The following is a 19,731-nucleotide window of genomic DNA, read 5'->3' as shown; positions in this document are numbered from 1 at the left end:
GAAGTGCTCTGCTGAGCCAGATCAATTACACATCTAGTTCAATATTTGATAAATGATTATATATCAAAAGGCTGCCTAGATATAGCAAGAGCCTGGTCATTTTTCTATGATCTATTTACATACCAAGAATGCAAACATCTGCAAAGGTATTGCTTGCTAAAATTTACTCCTCCCTGCAAATTAACAAACATACTTTATTCTCAATTTTATGTTATAATGAACTTCATTCTCACTTGTAAGAGTGACAGATTGTTAAAGTGCAGCACTACCCTTAAAACACTTTTTCATCAGTGCAAACATTCAACATATTAAGTACTTCTAAGACAAAATATAACAAGTTGTATGATACAAACACTTTCAACAAAAACAAGCAACATATTAGGATGGGTTTCCTATTGATAGTCACTTCACATTAAGACTCAGTTATTTGGATTAAAAAATAGGGCTTGCAGATTTTTTTTTTTATTTCTCTTGTAGAAAACAAAGCCTGGTCAGTCATTTAGAAGCTTATTTATGGGTAGTTGGGCTATAGTTATCAACAGAAAAACTACAAGGTACTCCATGCACATATCCTAATAGCAGAAGAGGCACTAGCCTCACACTTCTGAGGAAGTTACTAGTAATCTAAGGTTAGTTCACCTTCAGATTTTTATTTATACATATGATTCAGAAATGCAACTGTGTCACTGTGGATGAACTATTTTCTGGCATAATTTCTACACAATTACCTTTACGGACCAAAGCAAATTTGAAACAGTCATTATGAAACAAAAATTCCAAAGTTGTCTTTTACTAGATATGAAGGCAACAGAAAATAATTTAGGGAAAATTTTTTTTTATGTATTAAGCACAACCACTTGCTTACAAGAATAAAATTTAAAAATTCCAAATAGGAAGATCAAGACATATCACTAAGGAGACATTCACTTGAAGTATAAATACTTACTTAACATATCAACAGAATTTTAGAACTCTCCTTGTACATACATCAATGAAATGAATTAATACTAAGACCATGCCCTTGTGGCAGAGGAGGCTAAAAGATCTAGACTGCATCACACGCACAAATATGCGCAATCACTGCTCACAAATGTGCGCAAGAACTTCTTTACAGTGAGGGTGACGGAGCACTGGAACAGGCTGCCCAAGGAGGTGGTGGAGTCTCCTTCTCTGGAGATGTTCAAGACCTTCTTGGATGCCTACCTGTGCGACCTGCTGTAGGGAACCTGCTTTGGCAGGGGGGTTGGGCTCGATGATTTCTGGAGGTCCCTCCCAACCCCTACAATTCTGTGATTCTGTGATCACAAGTGCTACCAGCAGCTCAAAGGAAGCAATCCTTCCTCTCCACCCAGCATTGGTGAGGCCACACACCTTGACAACTGCATTCTGTTCTGGGCTCCCCATTTCAAGAGAGACCTGGACATAAGGCTATTAAGATGACTAAGTGACCGGAGCATCTCACGTATGAGTCATCCTGTACTTTTCTTCTTAAGGTCTGATACCCAAATAAAAGCATCCTTTAAATAAGATTACCATGTGAATGACAAGCGTTGTGTTGTGATATTCTATCATTTCACAGTTTATGCCTAAGAAGCACTATAAACTTCAATTTCTGGTACAGTTTTTTTCCTAGTGTAAAAACACCAACCCACAGAAAAACAAACTACATTACTTATGTAAGATATCTTAAGCTGCATTGTAGAAAGCACTCTAAACTTCCTGTAAGCAATTCCATAATCCTTTACAATTATGCTTCTTTTCAAAGCATACGTATCTTGTTAATTCTATTGTTTTTGTACTTGGGAGAAGAAATTGCAATTGTGACATTGACTGCTATGTCTCTCACAAGCATCATGTACCAAAGATGATTTACTACAGATTGTTTTTCAGACATTACAGATTTCTGCTGAACATGCTTGTAATATGAGGGGAAAAAAAAAAAGCAGTATTCACCTTAGCAATCTGGTGAAAACTACTGAATGCAACATAAATTAGTATTACGTATTACTTCACATGATACAAATTTTTACACTGTTAAAAAAATGCGTCCTTTGTTAAAAAATATATATTTTGTATCAAAATAAATGATATCCGAGTAGTTATATTGGACCCTGAAGTGTACACACTGAAAAAAACTGCGCATGTAAAAATATATACTGCCCACAGAAATCTAATAAAGGATGCCCACAGTTTCCAAGGAGATGAGGGAAAGAGGGAGGACAACAACAAAAACCCAATTGGTATGAGCAGCAACAACATTTCAAGTTGCTAAATATAGGGGGGAAAACACTAAACTGCAATTCTGGTCATCATAGAATTAATATTACTTAAAAATAACATTTGGATGGACTAGATACATAGACATGGCTATATAAGGTAATTCCTACCTTAGCCTAAAAACCATATTTTGCAAACCACTTAAGAGTTTCCACAATCATTCCAAGATTTTGCTGCTGTCAAAATGCACAATCTTGTTCTGATTGTAGAATAAAATGACTTCACTTGACAGTGAAGGAACTAAACCTTGACGTTCTGGTAACAATGCAGTTACTAAGGAATGCAGGAAAGAAGACCGAGCATTGTGTTGCACAACACTCACACATTGGCAGTGTCAGTAGCCTAGCAACTGCAGGTCTTTAACAGGCACGAAATCAATTTCAGCATTACCCCTCTTTTTCTGCTTCAGCTACTCAATTTACTTCATTGTTGTTTTTTTTTCTGACTGTACAACAATATTCATTTAATAACAGCTGTTTAGATCAAACATTTAGCACCCTTTAATTATTATATGTGCTTGCATGTTTTTTTTCCATAAATGCATAACCATCAAGCACCAACCTCCATTGTATACTAATACCATTAGCAAATGTATATTCACAATGTGGCACGCACACAGAAGTGAGTATACAACATTTTATTAATCAGTATGCTTCTGTATAAAACAAAAGCCTGTTTTCTGAACCCTTATTTATACTAAGGTCTTAGTGTCCCCTGCTCCTATTCTTACTGTCTTCCAGTTAAGTTTGTACATTTTCTTATGAGAAAAGCTTGCTGTCACAGCTGCAGGTTTGATATACAGATACTGTCTTTCATCCATACTATTGCTCCAAGGTCAATGACAATATAGTAATTAAAGACCTACTTTAAGATGACTTACTTCAAGGAGACCAAGTTTCCTTAAGGACACGCCAGATTTGGGGAAAAACTATTGGAGATGAAATGTGAACTCCAAGCCTTAGAGTTTCACTTCTACTCCCCTATCTAATCAGACCAGTTTGAAACATCAGAGAACAGACAAAATTCTTCTGGTTAAAAACATGGAGATTTTCAAAACAAGTAGCCTCCACGCCTGCAGAAACCAAACTACCTCCTCTCTGTGTTTGCCTTAATATTAAGCAGCACTCTTCCAAAGTGGCTACAAAACACCAAGCACATTATAGTCACGTTAAGAAATTAAGTTACAGCTAGTAATCTGCCCAGTCCCATCAAATAAAGCATAACTGGAAATATTCTATTACACGTGCAACTTAAAAGTAAACAGACAAGTTAAACTTAAGACTAAACAGAGCAATAAAATCTCCCCAAAACTTAAATAAATTATCCTTTCTGAAGCATTTAAGAAGCTGGTACATTTCCTAAATTTTATACTGTGTTCATAAAGTAGGGAAATGCTTGTGAATGCTTACTGGCATGAATCAGTATTTTGCACAATTTTATATCCCTAAGATTAAAATGTAATTGGTGTTTGTTAATTTATACATTTGGAGAACTTCAAAAGTAAAAGAAAGCACACTGAAGAAATCTTACACTATGAAAATGACAAATTGATGAATATTATCAAAGATCACTTGCCATGGATTTAGGCAGATTCATAAAAAAGAAGTTAGAAACAAAGAATAGAGGGCCATGTTATTGGTCAGAGCTAAGTGCTTAAAACTCGAACTGATATTGATGTCATTTGAGCTGTTACCTTCAAATAAAAATCCTTCCTGCTTTGCAGGGAGTACCACAAAATCCTGAAGAACTTAATTCTTGATACAATCAAACTGCAGTTGCTAACGTAGGTCTTTAAACAGTCTTACTGAGGATGTATGTGCACTTCTTCAAAGTGAATGCTTCTCAGCAAAAGATGAGCTAAAACTGCCTACATAAAATCACAACAGTGACAAAGCAGGATAATTATCCGTTGTTTCTTAATCTCACACCAGTATACAGATATTAAAAGAACCTCATCTCCCTCCTATAAATTGGAGCGAGACATGCTGTTAAAAGAAGTTAGCACTTCACACTTCTCAGCAGGATTTAACCTAGCTAGTTGACTACTCCTTAAAATGCCAGGTTGATTGCTAGCTTACCACTGACCAGCACAGACAGCTTGCATGCTTCTCTTAAAAAAAAAAAAAAAAAAAAAAAAAAAAAAGCAGATATTTCTTTCTACTTCTGTACACAATTCATAGAACACGCATTGCCTGCTGTTCCTGGGGTACCAGAAGAATACCCAGAGGTAGAGTTCCACTTTCAGTGTACTGCAGTTGAAAAAGGCTTCGAATTTCAGCACCACTCTTGAAGAACAGCAGAAGCCCTGACCAGACGCATCAGCTGCAAACACCGACTGCAAGTTCTCTAACTTTGCACTCATTTTAAACTTGTTAATCATTCGATTATCTGGACACTGACTTTGAAAAGAACACTTACAGAAAAAAATATTTTAAAAGAAACGTGTTCTCCTAGTTTTCACAGTTATTTTAAACCTCCACAATACACCCAGAGCTGAAATAGTAGCAGAACTGATTTAACTACAGCACATCTGAACTTCACATGGGAAGAAGTCCTAGAAACGCTCTGCATCAGGCTGATGTTTGGTTAAGTCTGGATTTAAATCAGACTGAAAGTGCATTCTGCCCCATAACGTTGGATTTTATGGTACAAGCAGTGACTTTAGGATACAGGGCAAAGGAATCAGAAGCCCCACTTAAATACAGAAACATCAACCAAGCCTCCTCACAAAGCTCATTTTCACTTCCTGGAAAACATTAAGATAGAAAGCAGGGAGAAAAGGGAAAAAAATATTACCATCCTTAATGGTGCCAGCTCAGCAAATACAGAGATTGTTCCATTCACTTGTTCCCCTAATCCCTCACTTACAGGCTATTACATAATAACATGTGTAATTTTTGTTAAAATTATTCTCCTGCAAGCTGGTATTTTTGCCCATCTCTAATGACACGATTCTAAGGATATGCAGTAATACAAAAGAATCTTTGAAACAATTTTAATCAAATGCTTTTCTTTATAAGTATATAAATGATATTCAAGGTAACCTACAGTAACAGAACACTAGTTTCAAGGCAAGGCATTCAGAAATTAGATAGGAGTTGTTATATTTTTAATTCAGACACCTTGATTATTATGAAAACATCTTTGAGGATAACATTTTTATAAATAATATTAGAAATTATAATTGCAATCTTCCATAATACAGAAAAACTTCTTAGGAACACAATAATAAGAATATTAAAGCAGAAACAAACTCTTACTTGAAACTGAAAACAAAAACATTAAGATGTTGAAAACGTAACAGTAATAATTAACATTACAAAAATCTAAGCTGGAGGGAAGTCTTGCAAAGAAGCATTCTTGACTTCCTTAATACACTACTAGTACAACTTCACTAAAATATATATCTTTGAAAGTGTGATTTCAACAAGGCAATCTAAATAGAAATACTACAGTTTGAAACAGACTAAATCTGGTACTTCTAACAATACATCATCAAGAACCTTGAAGTACATACAATCAACTTGAGAGATCATACATAACTGGTAGCAAAACTAGAGGTATTGACCGTCCATCTAGTACCAGAACTTGAACTTTCAGATACATTATATAATACGTGGTTTTATGTACTTCTCATTACCTCAGCATAAAACATCTAACATTCTCCATAAGAATCTCATCTTGCAATCCAAAGATCCCCAAAATCACTAGACAGCTTTTGTGCTGGCTAAGTGCCAAGGTGTTACCTCTAGTACATCTCAGTGAGTCTCTGATGAGCAACTATTAAAAGATTATTCCACTTCTGAGACAGTCTAAGGCAGAATTCACATGTAATGTTAGAATAGTGCAAGAAGTATTAGGATCCACCTTTTTTTAATATTCATGAGCATATAAATGATATTAGCAGGCAATACATGAGAAGGTTTTAAAAGCTGCAGCTGTTTGTGTTTCAGTAGCATCACCTACATTCTGATTCAATAGCTGAGAATACACCATTAAAATGAGAAATAGAAATTACACATAATTATGTAAAACAACTTGATATAGTTGAAGAAAGCTGATATTCATTTCTCACCCTAAATCTATGAAAGATGTAGATCAATCTTGCCCAAGGCATGCAGTTATGAAAAAAGTCCGGGCTACCCAGCAGATGTTGCTATAGTAACCACACCTTCTCTTCAGAAAAATGTCAGGAAAAAAAACACAACACCAATATCCAAAGTAAAACTTGGAGATGACCGTAGGTGAATTTCTTATCTCCCAATTTTTTTGCTGTTTTATTCAATTAACACCTCTAATTAGTTTTTCCATGCACAGTATTGTATCACAAGGAATTAATGTAAGTTTGAATACTCGATTTCTATCTTATTAAATATTAAAGAATTCTATCAATTAAATTATGCAAAATAAAACGCAAACAGCTCTTAACTTCTAATATCATTTATCCATCTAGAAACATTAATTTTCAAATAAAAAACAGTTTAGATGTTATATACTATATAGAACCCCATTCAAACTTGCACTACCATAGAAACATTGATAGTAGTTACATAATAAACAGAAGCTTAAAGAGAAACAAAACCAAAAGAAGAAAAATATTAATTTAAGCAATTCTTACTCGTTGCTGTCCTGCATACCAATCATCTTCATCAAACCAGTGGGAAATGTAAGTCATCCAAGCCATGATTGAATGTGGAAGTTAAAAATACAGAATCTGAACACCTGCAAGTACAACGAGTTCCATGCTAAAATTGACTGAAAACTACAAGCTAACAAAAGATCAGATCAGAACTCTGTCACATGATTCCCTAATAAAGCTTTAAACTCAAATACATTGTCTGAAATACTTTTAGCAGCAATATAAATGTTATCCATATATTGGATTCTGAACTGAAAAAGAAATCAGCACTATCAGTAGATTGTATCCTCCAGTATGTTAAACTAAAGCAGGTTAGTGCTTCAAGCTTGATTTTAGGGTGCTTCCAAGCTCTGAAAATGAGGTACTGTTTGAATCATTCTTATTAGTCTCCCATAACAATTTGTCTTTTTCCCCTAAATATACTGTCTGTAAGAAGAGTGGTTCAGTGCACAAGAGCTAGCATTAAAATATAAATTAAGTCACGTGGTGTGACGTGCTTTGGTTACACAGAGAGAGTGCTTTCAGCTGGCAGAGGGAGGAGCAGCCACAATGACTGTAAATGCTGAACATCTTTTGCTTAACAACATTAGAACAAAAAAACAAACACTGCATCTTCACTGCAGTGTACAGAGCCTGAAGGGCTCAGCTACAGTCACCAGCAGTGGCCGGGAAATTTAGGAAGCCCAATTTTCACTAATTCATCAGAATGCATCTGCTGCTTTCCTCTCCCTCAGGGTAGCTTCATGTTTCTGACTATTCCTTCTACAGTAAATTTCATGTCAGACTTCACAATGAAGAAAAGTTGTGTTATTCACATCATAATGAGAGATCCTTGAGAACCACACAATCCCAATTTATTAATCCAGCACCCAGACCACCTGCATCTTTCTAGTCTCAATTGTTTCTCCAAAGCTATCAATAGAATAATTACAAGAGCCTGAACTGTTCTATCAAGAAAAAAAGAAAATAAGTCTGAAATACCAAATATTAACTCCCAGTTTGTGGTCAACATTACCTATTGTCTCAAAAAAGCTGAATTCCCTCCTAACACCAGTATGCAACTCAGTGTCAGTACCAGTTCTACTGATGCATGCAGTTTTCATGAAGACAATCAGGTAAGCATGTTAAATCCTCAGATACACAGCAGGGAAGAGAAACAGCAACGTCTCTACTTTCCAACCCCTTACTGGGGAACTATCATACTCAAGGGCAAAGCACCAAACCACAGAAAAATTAAAATCAAGACACCCAAAGCATTTATGGAAAATAGCACTCCCAGATTAATAAAAGGTTGCCTGGAGTTATATAGCCCTCCAGTTCAACAGGGACATACATAAGAACAAAAAGAAGCTTCCCACCATACTGCTGAAATTATCCCAGACTTCAAAGACTTCACGTCAATCATAAACAATATAAAGTGTGCAATTCTATGCAATATCAAATTACATCAGGTTTACATAAGGTCTACATAAGATACATCAATTCAAACAACTGAAATGTTCAACAACATCCTTGTTTAATGAATCATATGCACTTCTTTGTCATTTAGTCACAGACCATTATTACTGTTTTTCACAACCTAAAAACCACAGCTTTGAGTATATTAATACCAGCATATTTAGGAAAGCTGGTTTCAGACTGCTCTGCCTCTTGATAAGGGCACATTATTCAAGATTTCATACGGTATATAGCTTTATTAGTTCAGCAGTAACTGAGGTATGTTGGTGTTCCAAGCATACATCAGTTATTTATGTTTCATAAATAGCATAGCATGCAGTCAACCAAAAATCCACTTGGCACATTGTAACGCCACAGCGCAATGGAAAGCACAGTAATGGTAGTAGAGAAGCAAAATCCCAGGCTGCAGCAAGCAAGGATATATGCAAACGTGGCAGCCATGCACACAGAAACAAAGGAAAGAACCTGCTTACCCTTGGAAGGTACACAAGGATCTCCAACAAGATCCCCTTGCCTCCCCTGCCAACCCTTAAATGAAGTCTGGGAAGGGGTGGATTCTGGCCCCATCCCTTCTGGTCACTCAGACACATTGCACACAGCTGAGCCCCCGCGATTGGCCCTGCCTTCCCACCAGGCACTCAATCACTGCTTCAAGCCATGACTTAGCTACCATGATATCAAAGTAGTAATAAAGCATATTGAATTTTTGTTCAAGCATTGGATGTTAATAAGGCATTTGAGTAGATCAGACCAAAAGAGATATCTTTAAGGCATATATAAAATGTTTTATTTGCATTACTGGAGATGAATTACTGGCCCCTGTGTTTAACTGACTAGACATAAATACAAAAAGTAAAACCAGCTAAGAGATAAATGAAGTGATAGTAAATGGTAATCCTAGCATAAAACCACCATAATGTGTCACTGAAGTTCAGAGCTACAAAATTCAAGACATATAAAACTAGTGTTTTTCTTGCAGTGATATCAATGTTGTTCTTACTTCTGGTCACTTAACTGCAGGTAACTTTTCACTATGAGACTAAGTTCTTTACAAAGACATATCCTCAAAAGAATCTGAAAGGACAAACCGAAGAATATTGTAGCCTCAACCTCTAAACACTAAAACATATCCCTAAATGTAACATTCATATATACTTTATCTAAAACCCACAGGACAGAATATTACATCTGAAAATCAAGGTCTAAATGACATTGAAATTAACAAGCTGACACTGTTCTCCCATATTACCTGACAACTGTTGAAGCCAGCAATTCATTTCAGTTCTGACAAAATATCTTCAAACAGATGCGCAGTTACAACTTCTGTACCTTGATTTATCACTTCTCTGATCAGATTTTCTATTTTCAATACACTACATCAAATCAACTACGTATTACTATTTTTCTCCAAAGGCATTTCTAATAACTGCTTGTTTCTGTTTTAAATCTTACTCAGAAATTTTTAGCTACTTGATATTTAAGAAACAATATGGCCAAGTTTGATGTACTCTTGCCCTAAATCACCATCAAGCAGATTTTGAAAAGAATGATTTTCAAATAACTGGACTTCAGAAATTGCTATTTTCTAAGTTCACTTGGAACTTTTTCACAGAATTATTCTGTCAATCCACGTCATAAACATTATTTCATAATATATTCCATAATATTACTATAAACTATTGAATATGATAATATTTTAAAGATTAACTACAAGTTTGCATTAGTTTTTTTTTTCCCCCATGTGGTATTTTGAAACCACAATATTAATGATAGGAATTAATGATAAAAAGACAAAAAAAGCTAAAAACAACACTATTTAAAAATCCTTAGTTACTATAGAAAGCCACTGTTTTTCTTTCATAATATGTATGATATTATGTAAATTCATTACATCAGTATCTATAGTAAAAAAACATCTGGTTTTACTTACTAATCTGTGCTTTAACAACTTTTATAGTGAGAACATGAAGTATTCAGTGATTACTAATATTCTAAAATAAATCCAAAAATAGGATGCCCACAGTAAGGTTGTGCAATAAGCCATAATCAACCTAGGTCTCATGGAGCCTATTATGTGAGGTCAGCCAGGAATTAAGTCTTTTCCCCCACTCCTCCCAGACTACTGATAGCACAAAAGCAAGCATGTTGTCTCTCCTTCCCTTCTCCCCTACGTTTGCTCTTTCTAACAAGTTATATAGATTTACCAAGACAAGATAGCATATAGGATAGCCAGGCCACCTCACAGTGATCAGAACAAGCTGTTAGTAACACCCATGAAACACCATCATCATCACTAGAACCACGTTGGCACGAGACCTTAGAACAACCTTCCTGTAAGAGTACAAGGACAAAAATGTAGCTAATTTTAAGACTAAGCTTTATCAGGTTAAGAAGGAGATTAGGCTCTAGCTGCCAACAATAGCAGTGGATTGGACCTGATCACACATCTTCCTAAGATTATTCTGTAACTGGATTTTGAAAAACAAATTCAATGAAGAAACTTTCAGTTATATTTTTTTCCTGAGAAAATAACTTCAACATCTACTAAGAAAAAAATATAAATGAGTATAATTATGTACGCAGTATCACTGTTACTACTGTTTAGCAGACATTTCTATTCAAATTCAATGAAGAACTGGTACAACATCGAAGAAAAAGGAAAATTACATATCTTTGATTTTTAACTTTCTTAATAAAGCAAAAATAGGAAGGCACACTGCTTGTGCGTGGAGAAGAATTATAACCTTACCCAAAGCTAATTATATGCTGCAATACTGGTCTCCATTTCACAAGCACAACACATAAATCAAACCTGGATGTAATCAAAGCTTTAGTATCGCAGTTTCTGACAGTTAGAAAAGAGATAATATGGCAGGAAACATGCTACATCTATTTGTTATACCATGCCCATAGAATTTGTCCTGGTGTAGCTAGCATGCAAGTTATTTCATTCTAATATTTTTTTAAAGAAAAAAAAAAAAAAAAAAAACAGTTGAAACTATAAAAATGCAAATCCATGAAGTGATAATGAACATCTTTCAAAGAAAATACTTAAATAATCAGTTTTTAAATTGCATTTTGCTGATTTGGATGTTAAGACAATTGCACTTCTTATTCTATATCTGCCATACAAATACACTGAAATATAAATCAGATGAGTATATTTATCTCATATTAAGAATGTAGTGAAAAGCAAACAATTTTCAGCATCAGAAGCACAAGCAGGCCACCAAAGAACATAACTTACAAGTTGGAGAGAAAACTATGACAAAAAGAAATAAACCTGTCTGCTTGTGAAACTCGAGGCAAGTATCTTACACCCCTCAGAGTCCAGCTGTGTCCCTGGGCAATTCATCATTACTGTTGTTAACAAATTTTGGTTAGCTGAGTGAGGTTAAATAGAAAAAAATATGGATGGCCGATAACCTAAATTTGGAAAATAATTAAAGCTGGAAACAGATAGGATAAAAATGACTTCATTAGGAAAACAGCAGTACACTGCAGCACCTGTCTCCAGCATAATTTTCTGAAACATGGAGATCTTCTGCCCTAAGAATTTTTACAGGACAGTTTGCAGCATTAACAGCTCACAGTGGGGCTGGGGCCACACACTTTAACAACCACAAAAAAAAAAAAAACCACCAAAAAAACAGAAAATCCCCAGAACAACCTTATCATCAGAAAAGAAAACACATCATCTGCAACAAGATTGCACTCTGTTCTCTGGAAATCTGAATGAGATACAGCTACTTGTGTGTTCAAAACCAGCAAGTTAAGAACAAAAAAGATATAGGTTAATGACTATGGAGCTCTGCTGAACACTAACCACACACTTGAGTATGGTAAGTCTTAATTTGTATAGCTAAGCATATGAACTTATTTATTAAATTTATCTCAGTAATCTCACATATCCTCTTTCATTCCATCATCAGCCTCCCATCATAGCTATTTTCAGAGGTTTGGTAGCAACTAAAAAAAGGAACTGAAGAGAGAGAGATTAGAGTCCAGGCTACAGTAAGTGAGACAGTTCATGCCTCGTTAAGACGCTACAGAATAAGAGGCATGTTGTCTGATGGCAGCAAACAATGCAAACCATTACATCTAAGACAGAAATAAAATTAAGGATCTTAAAACATAAATCAAAAAGATGTAATAAACTCCATCTCCAAGAACGAACTGCAAGAAGAGGTTAGTTTCAGGTAGGGTATTATGAAAAATATCTTCTCTGAAATAGTGGACAAGTACTGGAATGGGCTGCCCAGAGAGGGCAGTTGAGACACAGTCCCTGGAGGTGTTGAAGAAACACTCTGATGTTGTACTAAGGGACATGGTTTAGTGGTGAAATATTGGTGGTAGATGGACAGTTAGACTAGGTGATCTTGGTCTTCTCCAATCTTAGTGATTCTATGATTCACAGAAAATCTTTACTCAGAGGTGGTGAGGAACAGGCTGCCCACAGAAGTTGTGCATGCTCCATCCCTAGAGGTATTCAAGGCCAGGTTGGATGGGGCTCTGGGCAGCCTGATCTGGTGAGTGGCAACTCTACCCCCAGCAGGGCGACTCAGGGTCCCTTTCAAGCCATTCTATGATTCTAAGACCTTGTCAAGGAGAGCAGCTACGACATACATTAACAATAAATCAAAAAGTTAGACAATGCCTGCAAGTTACCTTAATGTTTTATATAGCTCATGTTTGTTCACAAGTTCTTTACATCATCTTGCCCCCGTATAGGTTACAACAATTGGCCAGAGTTGACTATGGTCTTAACTGACATATTTGAACAATTCTGACTTGCAAAACATAAACACAAAAGTTTACATAACTGATTCATGCAAGATATTTTTTCCTCTAACACAGACCTTCGACTACATCTGTAACCTATACAGCTATACTTCTAGTAAGAAAGGAAGCAGGTGAAAAAATATTTGCACGCAACCTAATAGTATTTCCATTATTTTAGTGCTATCAAGAATAGGGAATGCAAAGGTCACCAACTTTAATTTAAAACAATGGGAATTGTAATTTATCATGATAAACAGACAAAATAATACTGTACTAATTTTGAAGAACATCTGATTGCTTGCCATACATTCTCATTATCAGAAACTTCCACCTTCAATGCCTCTGCAAAAAGCAGGAAGCTGCAGGAGGTCATGACAAAGTTTTTAATTTTTAAGTGAGGTATTCATAACCAGAAAGCTCCACACTTGTAATAGTGAAGAGATTTAAACCCTAGATGTAATTATGAAGAGACACAATAGATTCTCTATGATGTCTTTCAGGAACAAATGGATGTCAAAAAATATATTCTTCAAACAACCAGTTTTGGGACTGAACACAGGTTTTCAGCTATTTATATTTTACATTATGCTGTAGCTCCTTACTGATTTTAAAACCCAGGTTTATGAAGCTTACTAGTGCATTCCAAAAACGCCAGACTTGGATTCTACACTTGCTATTTTCAAGCCTTCCAAAGCAGTCTCACAAATTGCATACAGCCATTTCTACATAAAGCAGCATCCCTAAGACAGCAGAGAAATTTATTTAACAGAACTAATTTTAAATACTTTTCTCTCCAGTGTCAACCATCTCAAGCTTATCTTCACAAGCTTGTTTGCTCAGACTGTACGTTGCCTTTTTTGTTTGAAAAAAATTGTTAGGGTAGATTTAGACTAGATTTTAGAAAGAAATTCTTTACTGTGAGGATGGTGAGACACCAGAACAAGTTGCCCAGTGAGGCTGTGGATGCCTCCTCCCTGGAAGCACTCGAGGCCAGGCTGCACGGGGCTGGGAGCAACCTGTTCTATGGGAGGTGTCCCTGCCTATAGCAGGAGGGTGGAACGAGATGATCTTCAGGGTCCTTTCCAACCCAAACTATTCTAGGATTCTATGATTCTCCACACTTGCTTTTGTTCCCACTCACCCAGCACGGTAGGCACCTGAAGCACAAGCAAGCCCAAAGCTCTCTTCCTGCAGAGGACGAGTACTTTCCGGGTGTACAACTACTTCTACTCCTACCCCCATATTTACATACCTACAAGCACCCGTTTTCACGCGAGAACGCCTGTAGAGAGGCATAAAACAGAACACTGCCGAACACCACGCCGAAGCCCAACTCCACCCCCAACACGACCCTACGCACCTCCGCAGCCGCCCAGCACCCCGGCAGCTCCCCCGGGCGAGGCCGCAGGTAGGCGACAGAGCACCGCGCGCAGACAAACGAGCTCAACCGCCGCCCGCGGCGGGGCAGCGAGCGCCGAGACGAGGACCAGCCTAACGGCCGCCAGTCCTCACCTGCCTTCCTGCAGCGCAGGGGCAAAGCAACCCCGTCGCCCGGGCAACCCGACTAGCCCGCCCCGCCGCGCGCCGATTGGAGCCAGTGACGGCAGCACGGGGAGAACCGCCGAGGGGCGCGCGGGAGCCTGGCTGTGCCGCTCCGCGTCCGTTGCTCGGCGGCGGTGGGGGGCTTCCCTCTCTTCTGTCATGGCGGCGGGGAGGCGCTGTAAGTGTCAGGAGGGAAAGGCAGACTGTGAGCGCTCCCATGATATCAGGGGAGTGCTGGCCTCACACCCTCAGGCGAAAGAGCCTACAGGTGTTCATTTGTAACACGACATGAATCTTGAGCCACTGAGCTATCTGTGCTTCCTTTGTGGACACCACGTTACACACTGAATGGAATCACAGAATCTCTCAGGTTGGAAAAGTCCTTAAAAATCACCGAGTCCAACCACAACCTAACCATACCACCCTACCTCAAACAACCCTCTGCTAAATCATGTCCCTGGGCACCACATCCAAATGGTTTTTAAACACATCCAGGGATAGCAACTCAACCACCTCCCTGGGAAGCCTATTCCAGTGCTTCACAACCCTCATAATTTTCCAAGTCCATCACTGTTGCCGATGCCTCCTGCTTTTTTCTCATGCTGCACACACTAGTGTAAAGGCACTTCAGCCGGGCTTTCTGACACATCACCTTGCTAGAGGAACCCTCCCATCAAACCTCCAGGAGACATGTGAAGTTTTCTCTTGCTGCTTCCAAGAGGGGCATGAGAAAGTTAGAGTGACATGAGAAGGTATCTAACTTGCCACTGCAGTGAGTCTCTCACCAGAGCTCCACAAGATCTTTCGCAGTCTCACAGAGAACCTGTTTGCTAGGTCCCTTCAGGCTACACTGTAATGCAGCTATCCCTTGGCAGAAGGATTAACTCTGCCAGCTTATTTTAACAGGCAGCCTCCACTTGGTACTGGTAGTTATGGCACCTGCATGGCCTTGCTTTCATTAAAATTGCAATGGATATCCTTTCTGTTTAACAGTGAAAATAATTGAGTTGTTTTCTTGTAAGAAAAATCCTATGGTAGCTCAAATAACCAACATGGAGAAACTCTTTCTACAGACAGACTCTGCACAGTGTACTGCCTTGCTGATGGAGACTCATTTGATGAAACTTGGGATTCCTAGCATCTAAAGGGAGGTAAGATTATCTCTACTATTATTTCTTTATTTTTGTTATCTCTAATAAATAGCCTTTTAAATGATACTTTACACACTCTTGGCGAAGATCTGACTGGGGTCATAACTGAGAAGAAATTCCTCACGTAGAACACCTCTTTTTTGTTGTTCCTCCCCATTCCCTTTTAATTATTAATTTATTGCTCAGAAATACGTGCAGTATCTAGCCTATTGCAAAAAAAAAAAAAAAAAAAAAGTAACTTCAGTGTTACGTTGACACTAATTGAAATGCCTTCAAAACCAAAAAGTGCTGTGGCTGATTTTGCTCCCTTCCCCAGGCATGGCAGATATGCTGACCCAACTAAGCCTCCCTAGCCAGGGCTTCTATGTTAGGCTAAGTGGCTACTGAATGACCCCCTCCCCTCTCCCCTCCATATCCTGTTACACTAGGCTTGTGAAGGATATACAGATGGCCCTATCTGATGTTTTGATCTGCCCTTGTGGACATTTTACACATTTTAGATAACAAAGTAGTGGTTGTATTGCCAGGAGAGAGATGACCTTTAGCTGAGAGAGATGTGGTTTATGGGGGGAAAAAAGCATGGTAGGCAGCAATGTATGCTGAACCTCTCCGCGAACTGGAGCACTTTGCAGCATACCATAGCCACCTTGAAGAGGACTGTCTGATGCTGGCACAACTCAACCATCTTGGCACCTAAAGGGACTTAGAGCTAACTCATTATTCTTACTTTCTAATTATTCAGTAAATAGCATATGACCTCCTTTACATATTGAGCCACACTTCTTACTGAGATCCTTAAAGAACATTACAACTGACTTAAAAATTGTTGGGAAGTTGTTCTGAAATATTAGCAGTCATAAGCCATTGTACTGCTGGGAAGCAAAGGAAAGCACAGCAACGACAGCATAGTAACAAAGTCCTAGGCTGTATCAAGTGAGGATATGCTCAAACACGGCAGCTGTGGACAGAAAAACAAAGGAATGAATCTACTTACCCTTAGAAGGCCTCAAGTACACAGGAATCTCCAACAAGATCATAGAATCGCTCAGGTTGGAAAAGAATTAAAGATCATCAAGTCCAACTGCAACCTAACCATACTACCCTAACAACCCTCTGCTAAATCACGACCCTGAGCACCACATCCAAATGGTTTTTAAACACATCCAGGGATGGCGACTCAACCACCTCCTTGGGGAGTCTATTCCAGTGCTTAATAACCCTTTCTGTAAAGAAGTTTTTCCTGATATCCAACCTAAACATACCCTGGCACAACTTAAGGCCATTTCCCCTCACCCTGTCACCAGTGAGAAGAGACCAACCCTGCTCTCATGTAAGCGGCTTTCAGATATCGAAAGAGTGCAATAAGGTCTCCCCTCAGCCTCATTTTCCCCATACTAAACAGCCCCAGTTCCTTCAGTTACTCATCACAGAACATATTTTTCAAGCACTTCACAAGCCTTATTGCCCTTATCCTGGCCTCCCCTGCCAACTCTTAAATAAGGTCTGGGAAGGGGTGGCTCCTGGCTCCACCCCTTCCAATCACTCAGATGTATTGTATGCACCTGAGCTCTCGTGTGTTGGCCCTGCCTTTCTACCAGGTGCTCAATCACTGGTTCAAGCATTTCTGCTACAACCGTAAACTTCTGTAACCTTCCATCAGTGTTCTACAGACTTCAGAATCAGAATTTGTTTAAAAGTATTAAAAATAAATAAATAAATAAAAATCAAGCACACATATATACAGAACACAACTGTCAGTGCTAATCACAGGTGGCTCCTGCAAGCATCTGCTTCCAAAGCTTCTTTCGACATCATGTAATGCTTCTAGAAAAGTCCATGCTTGATGTTCTGAAAAAAGACAAAATGTAAGAAGATCTCTTAGATAAGATGAAGAAATGTTTTCCCTTCTGTTACACAAAAAATTGCAGGTAAACATACTTCTAGTAGTAAGATCCAAGATTTTTCCAACCATACAAGAAATATTGTTTTATTGTTGTTTTCTTCTAATATTTACAAGAAGAAAGAGAGACAGGCATTAACTTTCCTATCACTCAGTCCCAGTAAAAACAGCTCCTATTTCATAGGCAGTAATTATCTTTTCTCTCAAATGATATATTTCATACATTTCAAATTAAACTTGGGCAAGTATTCTCAGCTCACATATAGCATTAAATTAAACCCCCGGAAGCTAAGTTTCTTTTTCCCTATCTTGGAGCTACTATGAATTCGTAGATATAGAAGTCTATGAAGTATCCGTTGACTCAGAAGCTTTCTTTTGAGTTGCTTATGTTTTATAACAACTAAACACTGATTTTTTTTGGTCCTAGATAATGGCACAAAACAGGAATAATTTTAGGTCTTTAACAATACACTTTTTTTTTTTTTCTATTAATTCTCAGTAATTCTTTGCAGCTAGAAAGAATGAAAACATATTGTCAGCTCTACTACAATTATTATGCCTTGGTTTGGATTTATCCTTGTTTGAGCTGCAAACTCTTATCACTTACAATGAATTTGGGTAACCCCGTGATGAGGTCACAAGAAATGAGGGTTGAGATGCCATGAGACAGGATGAGATGCCACAGGGCAATATATGGTGCAGTGAGTCCTAACAATGGTATAGAAGACTAGGGGAAGAGACATCAAGCCTGGCTGTGCCCTTACAGTCTGTAACCATGGCTACACTCAGATGGCTGTGGGAGACCACACCAGCATGGTAGTGGCACGTCTTTTCTCAGAATCAGTTTTCAGCTCAAGATAAAATGTCTGGCCGTTATTGAAATTGCTACAGAGGTATTTGCTTGCATTTTAAATCTTGCTTGTATCATGCATTCATACAAGGCAATATTTGAGTGATTATTTATGCATATTTGTACAGGCTGAAGCTACAAATGTTTGAATGTCAGAAACGCACAGGAATGTAATCCGGGCTAAGGACCAGATCTATCAGTCTGGAGACATAAAGACTGAAGTTACTGCTTTTGCTAGCAAAGTCTTTCTGTCTTGCTCTAACAACCCCAATTGGATCCAAACAGAGTTCAATTAGTGAGTTCAGATTCAGTGCCATGGCTAACACTGATTTGTGTACAGGCTGTTGAGTTCCCTGGGGCATACAGTGTGTGCAGGGGACATGCAGTGGTGCTGCATTCTTCAAGTGCAGAGCCTGCAGCATGTTCAGGGGGCAGACCTCACTGCTTCATGAGATTGGAAATTGGCTAGTCTGTATTCCATTTGTTCTAGAGCTTCGTTTTTGAGACAGCCCTACGAATTCACTGACTGTACATGAGGGAGAGCTAAAGTCTGGTCTCTGTCCTGGATCTCTGAAGTCATCACTTTACTGTTCTGTGTCCTTCCTTATACTTGTTGTCCCCTACTGTTCTGCTTTCTTTCTACTTCTTTCCTGCAATATTCTGTTTGTTTTGAGTAGCCTTTCAGGGACCAGGCACACATTTGTTTCCAGCCTTCTTGCCTTGCTGTGCCATTTCTAGTGTTTAAATCTAACTTACTGTAGCCCCTTTGGCAGGAGTTCTCTTAGCTGATTTTTTATTTTTTTTTGCTTTCTATCATTTTCTTTTAATCACAGGTTGAAAGCCGGCAGCTTGGAATTATGGGATAATATTCAACCTCAAGTAATGCAATATCAGGCTATTACAGTTTGATTGAAGAGTCAGAAAAAGAGCTGAAGTTCACACATTCTTCTTATGCGTAGTGCAGTGTTTTAAGAATTAATCCTTCATATGCAGAGAACAAAGTATTAAACAACAATTTCATTTGATACTCATTTCTTTCCAACTTCATTCTTGCTCTCTTTCCCACCACACATCACCTTAGTGCCACTCAAATCCTTCAGTATTCATTGAATAAAATAGGATATTATATTTC

The 19,731-nt window shown here is 38.0% G+C and overlaps 1 protein-coding gene across 1 annotated transcript in view; it reads right to left on the bottom strand.

Moving 5' to 3' along the window:
• Window positions 1-6,961, bottom strand: part of WDR17 (WD repeat domain 17) — a gene marked incomplete at both ends in the record, with an annotated part of 38,198 nt that extends 31,237 nt beyond the window's left edge. Inside the window, one exon of the mRNA XM_079535106.1 lies at window positions 6,896-6,961. Within this exon, the coding sequence (XP_079391232.1) occupies window positions 6,896-6,961 (66 nt within the window). The remainder of the gene's footprint in view (window positions 1-6,895) is intronic.
• Window positions 6,962-19,731: the final 12,770 nt, after the last annotated feature.

Source organism: Tetrao urogallus, assembly GCF_951394365.1.
Source record: "Tetrao urogallus genome assembly, chromosome: 4".
In the NCBI taxonomy this organism is placed as follows: Eukaryota; Metazoa; Chordata; class Aves; order Galliformes; family Phasianidae; genus Tetrao; species Tetrao urogallus.
Note: the sequence above shows the minus strand (reverse complement) of the source record. Positions and strands in the feature narration are given on the sequence as shown.